This window comes from Calidris pugnax, unplaced genomic scaffold (assembly GCF_001431845.1).
Source record: "Calidris pugnax isolate Ruff unplaced genomic scaffold, ASM143184v1 scaffold111, whole genome shotgun sequence".
Classification (NCBI taxonomy): domain Eukaryota; kingdom Metazoa; phylum Chordata; class Aves; order Charadriiformes; family Scolopacidae; genus Calidris; species Calidris pugnax.
In genome coordinates, this window is record NW_015090872.1 from 1868051 (window position 1) to 1883572 (window position 15522).

General features: G+C 36.3%; 1 protein-coding gene across 1 annotated transcript in view; it reads right to left on the minus strand.

Moving 5' to 3' along the window:
- Positions 1-15522, minus strand: part of RSRC1 (arginine/serine-rich coiled-coil 1) — a 187837-nt gene that overhangs the window by 137928 nt on the left and 34387 nt on the right. The window contains exon 4 of the mRNA XM_014945888.1: positions 2726-2896. Coding sequence (XP_014801374.1) covers positions 2726-2896 — 171 coding nt within the window. The remainder of the gene's footprint in view (positions 1-2725; positions 2897-15522) is intronic.

Below are 15522 nucleotides of genomic sequence, written 5' to 3' on the forward strand. Positions count from 1 at the left end.
GAAGGCATCACCTATCTCTGTTTACTGTCTCTCCGATGAAGACAGCTGACGGAGCAAATCGTTTTAGTGCTTCCTGATCTACTCCAGCATTAAGCGAACTGGGCGAGCAGTGAAGTTCCAGCCAAGGCAGCGAACCATCGTGCTGCAGTGGACAGGCATCAGTCCCAGAATCTGCTGAAACACTGGGCTGCAGAGGCAAGCTATAATAAGAGTTAAGTTAGAATTCTAACCATACCCACAAAAGGACATCTGACACCAGTACAAGGCAAAAATCCTAAATTATAACACAGACCCTCAAAAATATCAGCAAAACCAACTTGCTACCTTCTGCTGACCACAGCCAACTACAAAGACCTTATAGTTACTGGAAAACAAAAAAAAAATCTGTACTCAAAAATAAGCATCAAGACAGAACAAATGAACCATCAAATCTCCCTGTTGCTGTAGAAAACAAAGAAAAACCTGCCAGAAGCCAGTAGACTTCAACAGGCAAAAGGTTCTCTCAGTTTGTGTTGTGACATCCTCCTTCCTACACACCTAGAAACTAAGGCACATAGGTGAGCTTTCTTGGCCAAGGAAATCTCTTCTTTCCCTTACTTATCCAAAAAGAAAATAAATACATAAATGATACAGAGGAAGAAAGCCAAGAGTTTGGGATGCTTGAGGAAGCCTCATATGAAAACACAACGATAGAACATCTTACTTGGCTTCATTTTCCTGGACCACATACAAGACAAAGAGAAAAAACACCAACTTTCTTCCTACACACACGCATTTAAGAAAAAGTGCAGGTTCCTAATTCACTCTCACTGGGGTCCATAACAGCATATTCCATAGACAAACAATTGTGCAATAATTGCAAACAGCAATTGCATCAAAGAGCTCTGTCTTCTCTGTGTATTCAAATATGTTGCTCTGCAAAGCCTTTAACAAACAATAACGCAATGCTGATACACTCTCAATCTTCAAATGACAAATAACTGTAAAGGGAAAAAGCTTCTCAGGTCCATATTCTCTGCACAGATATATTTTGATCACTATTTGATTAAACTGAAAAACATGTCGTCCCCCCTCAGAAAAGTTTATGAAGCACAGATTATATCAGCATGATCCTCGGTACATTTCATTTTGCAGTCTAATAATGCTCCAAGTAAGAAATCCCTGTAGAAAGCCTACCAGGCAGTACCTGAGCTCAGAGGAAAATGGCCTGATGTCATAAAATGTTTCTATTATCAATTTGTACTCTTTGTTCTACCTACCTTGGAAATGACCCAAACAGGGCATTTTGTTTTCAAATTTAGCATAAGCAACTTTGTAAATTATCAAAATATAAAGATAAAAAAAATAAATCTGGGCACTTCTGTGTTCTTGCTATGGGTATCTCATATCGATCCTTGCTACAAAAGGACATAGAGTCAGGCAGTATGCTAATAGAGCACTGCTAGATACTCCAACATGATTTAAGATGTGCTTCTACTCAAAGTCCAGAAAACTTCTCACACACCAAGTGTTATGTCCTCAGCATGGATCCTTTCCCTACTTTTCTACTTCAATTAAAAAAAACCAAAAAATAATTTTGGCTGGAACACCCAGGCTTCTCCTCAAGTCTTCTAGAGGTATCAAAATATATTTGAACTTCAGATAAAAGGGTAAAAGGCATCTTATTTATGACTTATCAGACATCTGCAAACATCTCAGGGTTTCCGTTCACATTGAATGCTGAAAACATCCACAAGAAGAGACAAATATCCCACATGGTTTAGTAAAATGAGGAAAATATCTCTTAGAGCGGAAGACGCCACTCTAAGTTCCCAGCAGTCTAAGTAATGTACAGCAAATAAGAAAAGAAACCATGCAAATAGCTAATCCTGAATTTACATAATTAGTGCTATAACCATGGACAAGTGGGTAATGATATCTGAGAGACTAAATAACTAATATCATCAAGCCATAAAACCAGGGAGATAATTGCAAGACACCTCCATGAACATGGGTGGAGGATGCTACTCTAGAAATTCCCATTTAGCTTTTCAGTGGGAATCCACCAAAGGGAAATTCATGAAGTGACACACCGGAACCTTTCTTTTTGAACCCAATCACATAAGCAGGGAAAAGATAAACATCACAGTAAATGCTGTAGGAGATCAAGGTCTATAAAGCAAAGCTAATTACATAAATTGCCTTTTCTGAAATCCGTAAAACCAAGATCAACAATCCAAGTAATTTCAAGCAGAGATTAGGTTGAGAGCAGGTTTTGAAAGGCAGCCCATCATTCACCCACAGCATGTGCTTGTGCTGAAACCATACTTTGAGCCACAAATGAAGCTCAATAGGAACTTCTGACAACGTAGAAGCAGGTGATGTGGACAATGAAAACCATCTTTTTATTAAATATTCTTCGCACTTTCCAATACTCAATTTTTCCCTTAAATTGTGGTTATGATGTATTGGAAAAATACTTCTATAAATGAAGAAAGCTATTTAGCATATTTGCAAATCAAGGGGGAAAAAAGAATAGTAAATTAAACCTGTTTAGTTTGAAATGTTGTCACATTCCAGAATTTTAAAATATTAAGAATCACACTATTCAAAAATTTTAAATAATTTCCACTTAGTTTATATAAAATATCATGTACTATAAAGCAAATTGATTATAAAAAAGTAGAACAACACTAAGTTGTTTCCTGTTTTTTATTATAGTTATATTGTTTGTCATTTCACTTACCCATGTTTCGCGCCATATATCTCCTTTTCTTTTCCTTTGCCCTTCTCTTTTACTTTTTCTTTCTCTCTGCCTTTACGCCGCTCTCTTTCACGAGACCCGCTATGAGTTGTCCTATGACTGGATCTTTCACTACTTCGACTATAAGAACGTTGACGAGGTCTTGATCGTGATCTACACAAAATCCATAGTATTAAAATTTAGCAGCCATACATTTTTCACTGTCACTGCATTTGTTATATAGTCCAACTAACATAAACACAGTTGCAAACCATTTAGCAATTTAATGCTTTTAAACAAAAAACTACTGATTTATCAAAAGAAAATTAAAAATAAAGCGTTGCTTCTACTCTGAAGGAAGAATGCAAAACAAGTTAAATTACATTAGACATTATTCACCCATTAGCCAATTAATCTGGTATCACCAAAGTAACCTTTGGAGCTATTGGAGAGGGAAAGGAAAGAATTTTTCTCTTGAACGTTAAACTTTAAATTTTTAAGTTCTGATCAATTTACCTTGGCAAATCATCAAAGAGTTTACAGCTGCTACTAAGTGTTTGTATTTACATATTAAATACATTACTACTACTAACGATGTTCCAACAAAAAACAGGAAAACCCCAAGCAATGTGTCCAAACCCCCGTCTTTATCCTGCAGAGCTGACACATGCACACAGCTTCTTAATATCAAATTCAGATTTGAAACACACTTTGTAGGAAGCCTATAAATAGGCCAACCCTACAGGCCCAATAATGCAAGAAACTGCATACAGGTGCAAGGGTTTGGGCACATATTTGGTTCCTGGTTATAAGTTCCTACATGGCTACAGGATACTCTGTTCTCAATCATGTTATCCATTCCTCTGTAATAAATATATGTTGTTACTGATATACTTGAATGAAAAAAAGATCAAGAACAAAAGGTATTACAACATGACCGTTTCTATATGTATCCATAAAACCCCTTTTCATTATTCCCAAATTTCTTTCAGATTATATTCTAAATTTTAATTTATAATTTATCATGGATTAATACATATTTGCTATGGTGCATGAGTAGCTGCAGATAATTAATATTTAGGAAAACAACAGTTCAGATTTGTATCAGTTTCTATTCCAACATACATCTTCATAAAAGTTCTGATGGCACCTCATTGAAAAGTTTCATTAAGTACTGAGAGGGTTGGGGGGAGGGAAGGGCATTTTTTTAAAACAGTATAAAAAAAAAATTTATTTAGCACCTCTTGGGGTGCAAAACTCCAAAGGCTTTTAAAAGCTAAATCACATACAAAAGATCACTCAATTTAAAAGGCAACAACTGTTTAATAAAACTCAACAATAGAATAAGGAAAAGAAAATACTACATCCAGATGAAGCTATAAATTACATTTAGGAAGAATGTTGTTAGTGACTCTGGAATTTGTCCAGCATACTGGGGTTAACATACCTATTCTTGCCACTGAGCCTTTCAGACTAGCACGAGAGGTCAGAACCTCAGTTTTACATTTCATTCAGCAGATGGCATCTCTTGCAACACAATATCTCCTATTATCGGTCACACTATTAGCACTAATACAGATCAAATTACCACTTAAGTGGTATATTATGAACTATAGAACTTTTTCTGTCCCAAAATGGATTTTTGTTGTCATCACAAATTAAAAAGCATCCATCCATTCTTCAGTCCTCAGGTAGAGGAAGTTTTGACCTAAAGTAGTATTCTGGATATTAGACCTATTTTTTGGCACAAAGACACTGGTTTTTACAATATCATAATGAGGCAGGCACAGATTTACAGACCACTGCCCTACTATTCCAAAGTAATCATGATTTTTGAGAACTCCGCAGGTAAGATACAGAATCCAAAAGAATAAATAAATAAATGGATAAGCCAACACAAAAGCCACCTGTAGCAACAGAAATCACCTTCATTTGATGTGAAGCTTCTCCTTACTTAAGGGTGTAGTCCTTCAAACAGAAATGACTGAGGAATCTAAAATAGTTATTGCTAGAGAGTTTACTTTCTCAGCCCAAATTTGAACTCAATTTCACATCTACCTTTTGCAGAAGCAAATTCAGTTGAGATTAGCTGAATGCTCAAATCCCAGATTTCTGTTCATTCACATGTTTAAGTAGAACAAATGGCAGGTATAATTTATAACAGAAAAACAGCTTTTAAAAATTAAAAGCAGACTTGTTGCATCAAATTTGTACTTACAACAGCATTGACAAACTGAAAAACATTTTCTTTACAGAAGCTGTCACTGTTCTTTAATTTGCAGTATTTTGCACCCATAAAATTCATTAGCCTAAAGTGATCCCTAATTATCGTTTATCCTTTGAGTTCTACAATTATAGAAAACCGCTGATACAGCTTGTGCTCCCTGTCCCATCATGCAGGTGAGGCAGGCAGATTACTATCAATGGGATATTACAGTGAAGATCTGAACAAAAATGTTAAGTTCTACGCCACAGAAGCCATCTCTGCAGGACACATTAGGCAGTCAATCCTTCAATTATCAGAGCAGTTGATCTGGGCTGTAGATCAGCCCAGAGCACAGATGCAGACAATCCAGAATTGGCTTCATGCAGAGTCAACTTCGGTTTGGTGGGACTTGTTAGCTCAGATAACAAGCCAGAGCAGGGAGAAGGGTCTTCAGGGCAGCTCCAGCGTCACATCTGGCTGCCTCCGTGGGCGGCAGACCCCCAGCCCAACCCCAGCTGACTGCCATGCCCTATTTTAGGGGATCTATAAAGGTGAAGTGAAGAAAACAAGTTGCCCAGTGGATCTAGTGTATCCCACTGCACCCAAATCACATTGCAGAGTCTCTCCTGTATGTTAATTCTCCAGTAGGTAAGACGTACACAGGGTTTATTTGTTGCAGCCAGATCTAGTGTATCCCACTGCACCCAAATCCCATTGCAGAGTCTCTCCTGTGTGTTAATTCTCCAGTAGGCAAGACGTACACAGGGTTTATTTGTTGCAGCCAAGACAGCAGTGCTGAGGGATGCAGACAAGCACATCCTAGCACAGCCTACTGACGTGGCACCAGGTAAACCTGTGATGGATCCGCACAGACAAAGCCTCTGAAGATGAGCTTTTCTTGGGGAAAATCCAGGAAAACCTGGGTATTCCGTTATTGTACAGAGTTCTTTGCAAATAGATAATTTTTTATTATTTTCCCTTAATGCTGCAGTTACAGCACTCACAATTAAAATTACCTCTGCCTAAGTTCATTGTATTTATTGATATTGATTACAAACAGTATTTATAGAACACAGATAAAGCAAAACAATTCCAGAAATACAGAAAGATGTGCCAACCCCAGTCACAAACAGGGGGGAAGTAAATAAGAAAAAAATCAGGCAAAGAAAAAAGCAAGTCTAGCATTAATGCTCCCTTCAATTCCTGAATGTTAGTGAAACTTAGATCCTGATAAATAATTTTTAAACTGAGGTTACTACTGCATTTCTAATGTTGTACAGCAATGAATATTTTGGAAAAAAAAGCTTATCCTCTATTAACCTTTCTCCTTCACAATACATCCAGTCATAGTAACAGAGGACTATTAGAAAAACCACTAGGCAACCACAATACATAGTTTTATTAACAAATTCAAGTTGAATCTCAACTCTTGCGTAAGTCTTCTGCTAATCTAAAAAAAAAAATATTAATTGTAGGGACTTCCCACACAAGTAGAGCCATGAAAAATTTAAAATACATTTGCTTAACTACGTAACAGCTTAGTATATTATGAGTTAAGACACATTATGTAGTTTTACCACATTTTGATGAAACAAAGAAAAAACAGAGACTAAATATCTGAAGGTAACAGACATAAGATGGCAACAATAACAAACTTTTTAGTATAATTCTCCAGAACAATTTCATCTTACATGATAAAATAAGTCCTGCCAGCGATACTTCTAAAACTGAAGTGGAATGAACAGGAAGCCAGCAATAAACAATAAGAACTGCTGAGTTTAAGCAGGTAAGACCACAATCTTCTTGATCTCTGCTAGTGTGCGCACTCTTAAGAGAGCTCTCAGTTTCTGTGAAGTGCCATTGGAAATGATTAGCTATGATTGAAGCAAAACCCACAATTACACTCCATATCTGCGATACGGAGTGAACACTGCATCACTTCTAGAACGCATGAACCCATCTTCTCTGAAACCACCAGGTAACAGTAAGGGACTGTATGAACACAGACCATTCTGCAGACATCAGGACAGAGTTTAGTCAGTAGTCTTTGACTTTGCAATCCAAATAGTTTTCTCTGCTTAATTTCTATGCCATTCTTCCCCTTTTTTCCCTTTTAAAGAAAGGGGTAATATCCAATCTCTAACTGCCACTTTTCTCTGGCAACGGCAGAATTTGAACAATGAAACCTCAGAAATTTAGATCATGCTTTGACAACTTCAGGTAAGGCTACTGACCTTCCTCTAATGCACCAAGGCTGCAGGTAATTGAAAAATTAAGATCAACAAGAATGGGGCTTTGAGCAACCTGGTCTAGTGGGAGGTGTCCCTGCCGGTGAACAAGGTCCCTTCCAACCCAGACCATTCTATGCTTCCAGGTCCCTTCCAACCCAGATCATTCTACAATTCTATGACATTGCCTCAAATACATTCAGTATTTAGCAGTGCCATCCCCAACAGCAAAGGCTGGGTTCAGGGATAGAGCCAGGGCTCACCTCAGACCAGAGGACCATTATCAGCACCTTCTCAGTGACAGGCTTCAACATATGGAAAAGCTTCACTTAATGCTACAGAACTTCGTTTTACAGTACGTTACCATTTTAATAAGATAGCTATCTTTTTTCTTTGCCTGTAAGCTCAAAATCCTAAAGTATTTGTTTTAAGAATACTTTACGCAAACTTCCATAAGGACTGTATTAAACCCAAAATGCACTATAGGGTCTTGACAGTGGAAGATAATTTCATAAAGTGAAAATTAAAGTATACTAAATTTGCTATTCAGTGTATAACAAGCTGCAGTACATTTCCATTTGTAGCATGAACAAATTCACCCGTAGGTTACCATGAATAACTATAAAAATATCTTGTGATATATACAGAACAGAAAATAAAGATATAACTTTATGAAATTGAGCTACAAGAAGTCATCTGCTCCAAGAATTCATCAGTAAACAAGAACAAAAGTCCACAGATCAAGCAGAGAAAGATTTTCTATTTTATTACCATTGAAAAATAAAAACAATCCCAACTATTCATATTAAAGGAAGTCACAAAGTGTTCAAATTATAGAACTACTGGAGAAAAAAATAATAAAAAAAATCAGGCTGGAGAGTAGACTGCCAGCATGCACACCCCCTTCCCCCCAAACCAACACACACAAAACACCCACCCACCATGCCAAAGGTTAAGTCATTTAGTCAAGTTCAAAGATCTTCAAAGAGTTCTTAGATCCAGATAAGCCCATATGTTACCAAAATTCTGTGAAAAGCTATTACTTTCCAATCTGCTTTTCATGTCTAAGTTACAGAACACACAGATGCTTGGCATCACTCAGTATCCCTAAATTCTCACACCAGATAATCAAGGCTCACCAATAACTTTCCTATCTAAAATCCTAAGAAATGTCTTTATTCCATCAACACTTAGTCCACTTGTAAAAACTGAAAGTATCCATAAAAGCCCATTCAGTTACTGCACAATAAGTGTTAATTTGCTAATTTCTTCACAGGTAATCAATTAAAATGTAAAATATTGGATAAAATTAGTTGCACTAAATTTAACAGCTGCTCCATAAGCATAATTAGTTTCACAAGGGCCATATGTATTCTGAACAGAGACAGAGTTGAAACAAATAAGCAGATTTTAAAACAAGTTTGAGGAAATCTGCATTTAATTAGCAGGTGGGCACTACAACTGCATAATGTTTTTATACATTTATATTTATGAAGTGACAGAAGATCTAAAGGCTTTTTAAAATGGCGTTTATTGTTTGAATGGGAACTGTTTTGCTGCATGCTAAAGTGATTTAAATCCTTATAGCTCTGCTTTGAAAAAATCATAAATGGTGAAAGAAAACATGTGGAAAACTGTAAAACTAGAAAGAATTTGCGACAAAAAGCAGATACACATACCATAACCAAAAGGAAACTACACTTAATTAAATGTACACTACATCTGGAATATCAGCCTAATAAAACGTGAAACTATTAATTTTCATTGTTCTAAAGGAAATGAGGTCAGTGTCGTTTAGTATTTCCCCAATTATATTGCACTAAAGCATTGAACAATATCTTATAGGTACAATCTAATCTTTTCAAAACACTACAATTTGAAAACAGTCACTGAGATAGACTTTTTTTTAAATGGAAAGAAGATTTAGACCACAAAAACAAGACAGCTCAAACAGAAGAAAACAAGTGCTCTTTCAGTGAAGGTAAGTTTTTGAAAAAATAAGCTATTTTCTTGGTGAACAGCAACCACCACTCAAATGAAAGCTTCCAAGATGTCAAGTTCTTCCCTGGCATTCTTCTAAGTATCTCTCAGCTGAGACAATTCTTATTAGATTATTATTAGCTCAACAGCCACAAACAAAACCCAACAAATTCATGCCTCTTTAATACTTCAGCAATAAATCAAAAGTCTGGGAAAGAACAATGAAACACAACTGCATTGCATCAAACCTGGATATTCATATTGGTAATAAAGACATAGTGCAAATGCACAACTAATTGCAGCAAAATGACATGTTCTCTTTCAAAGCATATTAGGAGAAAGTTTCTTGTTTAGCTCAACTTCACTAGCAAGAAAAAAAAAAAAATCACAGTACAAGTTCTTGAGGAAGGTAAAATAATTTCAAGCATCAACTGCGGTTGTTCACAGTGTGGAAATCACTAATACTATATTTTTTTTACTGCAAATACTGCTACCTCTATAAAACATTTCAGGTCATTATTAGTTTGCAATTTTAAAATGAATGCATTTAAGGAAGTTAAATATAGATAATATGTATGATAATATGGTTTATGTATTTATTGTTAAATATAAGGTGAGCGAAAATGAAACTAGGCAGAAGCAAAGGCAGCTTTTAAGCCTGAAATGAGGCTGGTGAAGAGAAAAAAAGAATTTGTTTCATGCCAGCAGTTTAGGGAGTTGATTAAAAAAAACAGAGGTGTATTAAAGATAGTAACAATATCATCCACAGTGGCAGAGAAATGCAAGTTGACATAGAAACAATAACCAAGACACTCAAGAACATGGTTTGCAGAACTGAGACAATGGATTAATCAGATACAGGCATCAACTTAGTTCAATAATAAACAATTCTCCATCTATATTCTCCAATTCTCCATCTATATCAGAAGATTCTATATTAATTACATAATCAAACATTTGAGGAAACAATACTCAAAATAAACTGTAATTAAAATTAAAAAAAAAAAGTAGTCACTGAAAACTTGGCATGAACAGTACATAAATGCAGCCAGACAGAAGAACAGATAGAGAAGACGCTACTTTTAGTCTTGTTTATTCTCAAGCAGTCCCTTTGTTACAAGTCTAGTTCTACAGACTACAACTTTAGTCTACCTCTTCTCACTTCCAAAGAAGGTTAAAGTGCTTCCTTTGCCACAACACCTTGACTATCCTACAAAAAGCCTCCTTACAGAAGTGGGAAGACTCTAGACCCAATACCGACAGTGAAAGAGTATCTCTGGTTCAGCACGCCCATGTCACCACAAAGGTGTTGGAAAACCCACAGGAGATCAACAACTGGGTGAAAGAGAATTGACTCAAGAAATACATAAAGTTTACTAAAATTGGGCTTCACTCAGATACTTGCTTCTCATGGAGTTCGGCCAGAACTCCTTGCCTGAGGAACTAGTGATAGAAGAGAAGCTAACTACAACCCTACCACCTTCAGGAGCACTTTGACAAAAGTCTTCACAGAAAACTGAAACCAGAAAACAGACTTTACTAAATAGTATCTGAAAACCAGAAATATAAATCAGAGATTAAATAGCTGCTATTCAAGCGTGGAGATAAATCATTTGTTTTTGTTGATGTACTTCTACAAAACACCTAACAAAGCTCGTCACACTAACCTGTATGTAACTATAACTTCTTCCTTCATCAAATGGTTCACTTGAGGAGCATTTCCTCACGTGCAGAAGTGTGATCTGCTTCAGAAGGCCAGATGCACATTACAGATATGTATGGAAGTACATAAACTAACTGCAGTGTTATTGGATACACATTATTTTTGCATTTGGCACAGAAAACTATATATGCTATTTTTCAACAGGCTTTTTTACGCAGAGGGAGGGTGGTGGGAGCAGCTGTGGCCAAAGGAAGTGTAATGAAGTGTGCTGGCTGGGATTTGGGAAGGGAGAACAGCTGTGTGAACAGCTCCCACTGATCTACTGGAATTGCGAACTGTTCCACTCCATTAGCCTTGGCAGGAGGGGATTCGCTCTCCACTCACACAGAGGTCACTAATTGCCCTAGATGTAACTGGTCCAAAAGAGCTGAGGATCTTTGGCCTCTTCTTCATTGGGAGGAAACATGTCGTGTCATTCATTTCCCTTGTAATCTGTACGAAGACTCTGAACGGCCTCTCTGCTAAGATCTCACCTCAAATTAGGGCCATCAGTTTAAGCACACATCTATTTTTACAATAAGTTAACCTCTCTCATGCATTTCTTTTCTTAGAGACTGTCTCAAAACAGGACTTTTTTTCTAACCCTACATTCATGTAGCCATCTCATGACTAAGCAGTAAAAGCTAGAATTTAATTCTAACTTTTGGGTGATAAAGTAATTAAAAAATGGGAGTTAGTACATCGTCCTGGCTGCTAAATAAACTAAGAAAAAACCCCCACCCCTCTGATTCCACATCATTTCTCATTCGAAGCAGTTCTAGCAATCTTGAAATTCTAGACTTCAAGCACATTAAAAACACATACACCAACGCAAATGTATGCAATACCCAGCTGCACACATACCATATATAAACTTCCATATAAAACCAAAGTTAAGGTTGATAAGAGAAGCAATTATTATTCCAGCAATCTGTTAACAAAAAACCCAGCTTGCATCAGTCGAGAATATCCAGCTTGTTTTCTGCTCATACAAGAGTTTAAAAGCTACTCAATCTCAAGGTGAGGCAAAAGCAAAACAGTTGTTAGTTTGCCACACAAAGATACCAGCAAGAATGATTCCTTCCTCTCCTAACTGAATTCCAGAAGTGCCATTGCTTAGGTTGAAGAAAAAGCAACCAGAAAAAATGGGCTGTATGAAACTTCTGTCCCTTTAGATTGTCTAATCCTGCAGGAAAGACATTTTATATCCTCTTTACATTAAAAAAAAAAAAAAACCCCAAACATTAAAACTGGAATTCTGCATGAACAAGTAGGGTAACATATTTACTAGCAAGTAAATTCATCAGGCTTTGTAATTAATTCATAGATACACATGCAGTTATTCTGTTCTTGATACAGCTGGAATCTATTTTGAAAAAATAAGGGTCCAGCATACTTTCAGGACTCTCAATAAATACACCAAATTACTTGTTTCTACATCATGCAGGCATTAGTGACTCTACATCTGCCATGACAGGAAGATCTGGATGTATCGCACAGCAATGAAAAAAGGTCAAATTCATTTTCCAGATGGAATCACTATCCAGGTAATTATTTGTTGTAAATTTGACAACACCTCCAATATTACATTAAAAAGTTAAGAAACTTAAGTGAGAGATTTCAAGGTTGAATTTTTCACTTCCCTGGTGCCTCTGAGAAGTTCAAATTAGTTACAGGTAAGTGCTACTCTTCTGTCTCTCTTTGACAAGACCACTATTTTATTTTTGTGATTGTAAAACATCTAAGATTGAGGCCTCAATCATGGTTCCAGCTTAAAGATGCTGTAATATTTATGTATGGTTACATCCACAAAGAGATATTACACAGCTGAATGAAATTACCTAAACAGATGCTTGAAATCAACTTCCACCATGGAACACTGACTGTTCTCATAAACTGGAAAAAACCCCAAACACCTAGCCAACCCAAACCCAACCCAGAGCATCACAGCACCACCGTTGTCAACGTCATGCACCAAGACACTAAGAAGTACCAGTGTGGACCCAAAACTGAACCAATAGAAAAAAAACATTTCTCAACATTTCTCATTCTTCAACACTGCAGCAACTTGCAGTACCATTTAAAATGCTCAAAAAACTGCTTAAGAACAAGATTGAAGCGTATGCTTCTGCTTAGGAACAAACACCTAATTTAAAATACTGGAACTTCTGAGAATCTTGAATCACATGATGAACAGAGGTCTCAAATAACACTTTGGAAATAATACTTAGATGGAAAGCTGTGTGTTACTTGACTGATAACAGATTAAACCATTACTCTGTGCTCACAATTAAGAAAAATTGATTTTTTTTTTCTTTAATTCAGTGATAACCAAATATTTTAGATTTAAATTTTATGAGACATAAAAAGTTTGAGGTATTCCACATACACTTTTTATCAATTAGATTTACGAAGCCTGTAGAAAGACTTTTGAAATACCATCTTGTTTTCTCAAATTAAGAAAACAAAACACTTTACTATATTTAATGAAAAAGAGCCGTAACTTCACTACAGGATCAAGTCTCTGAAAACTAAGTCATAAGAGGGCTTTAGAAACTCCTAAAGTGCACACACAAAAAAACCCAAAAAATGTATCATGCCATACTGCCAAAATCTTTTGAAGACACAACATAAACAGTTTGTATATCTTATTAATATTTTTCAATACATATTCCATAAATACAAAGATAATTTTCTAATTTACAGGCAAGTTAGATGCATCTTACTTTAATATTTTGTATTTTGCAAACACAGTAGATAGAGGAAAGCATGGTCATCTTTTAATATTCTCCTAGATGAATACTGAACTGCTTATTTGCTGGAAACTGATGAAGAACACACAGCTGACAGGCTTATCGGATGCAAAATCTGCTTTACTGGAAGTTATCACCTATAGCCCTGTTGTGTCTTTCCCAAACTCCAAATCTAATGACTAATTAAAAACCTCCAAGGAAGGGCAGGAATGAAACTGAAAATTTCACTTGGTATTCCAAAGAAAAAGTGTTTTTATCATGGAACCTGCAACTCTTACCTAAAGCATTGTAAAATGAAACATATCAAAAAGAGAAACAACAATATATGAATTGTTTTTAAAAATACATAAAGCAACAAATTACTTGATTTTAAACTTCAAAGTGTATTGTGACTGTTCTGATCAATTGATGATATGGACCACAAACTACCAATTTAAATGGGTAATAACGATCAATTAAAATGCAATTTCTACATACCTATGCCTTCATCTAAAAAAGATTCTCAGCTTTACTGGAATTCTCTTCTAAGCTTTGCTTTTTGCATAAAACATAAAATAAAGAAACCTCATAAAACCACAGCAAAACCATGAAATAATTACAGACCAGCATTCCTGGATCTCCAAGAAGCCTGCAACAGCAGCTATTATGTACTACACTCATCTCAATTTTGAAACCTGAAGGCAAGAATTAAAATGTAAACTGTATTATTTCCATCACTGAGAATATTACCAAAATTATGCAGTTAACAAGCTGACTCCAAAAATAAAACCACTACCTATTGTGTCCCTCACAAGCTTCAACAATTCTCAACAGCTACATCATGACTCCCATCGTTATGGGGAAGATGGAGGGGAAGGAATAGCAACATAATGAGATTTCAGAATTGAAAGATGTAACATATATTAAGCTAACAATGTACTAAGCAAGGAAAACTTGCTTGCCACCCCTCCGCCACTTTCAACGCCTCTTCAGCAGAGACTGATGTCCCCCTGCCTACAGTGACTCTGCTGGCTGCCTGCAGTTCATGGTGCTGGAAGACAGTTGGTTTACTGTTGTGCATTTTTCACGTCTCTCCAGCTTCATTTTTTTCCCCACATCTATTGTTTCCTGCTACTAATCAAACTACCAAGTCTTTGGGGCTTAAATTCTATTTTGAATACTCATCAATACTGCAGAGAGCACACCAAGAGCTTGATCCCTGTCTGGCGCTTTCCTATTATAAGTAACATAAGGGTACGTTAACTAACCACAGGCAATCAAGATATTACCATTCCTCAGATGAGATGATATCATCTCTAACAATCTATTGTACTTCACAGTTGCAATGTACTAGAAACTTGATAACTTTGGTTGCCACGCTTCAGTTTTCATAAGATGCACCAATCTTGTGATCGTATCAGCTTACTGTAAGAAATGTTTTGAAATAAAAGTCAAGACTTCATTGTATTATTCAGATAATTCGATCTTTTTAATTTAGCTGAAGCATAGGAATACTCCATAATTCAGATACTTTACCACAGTCCTCAGGAAAGCTTTCATCAGAATACTCAAGATCTTTATCCTGTTGCCTGATCCACAACATTCCAACTTCCAATGCTCCTTTCAGGCAAAGGGTGAGTAACAACACATCTTAACAACCCCTAATTATCACTCCTCTGATTAAGGGGCTCTATTGTCAACTTGGACCTAAATCTAATGCCCTTTTCCAATTTGGCTAGAAATCTGTTGATATACTCTGATTTTAGCAAATACTTGCTCATTGGTCAAAGCTGTAAGGCGTGTAACTGCAGATATTTTGTCTTTATCCCGGATTTTAGCAAATACTTGCTCATTGGGTCTAGTAGGTAGGACAATCAAAGCTGTAAGGTGTGTAACTGCAGATATTTTGTCTTTATCCCGTAAATTAGACACAACTAAAGACTCCATCAAGG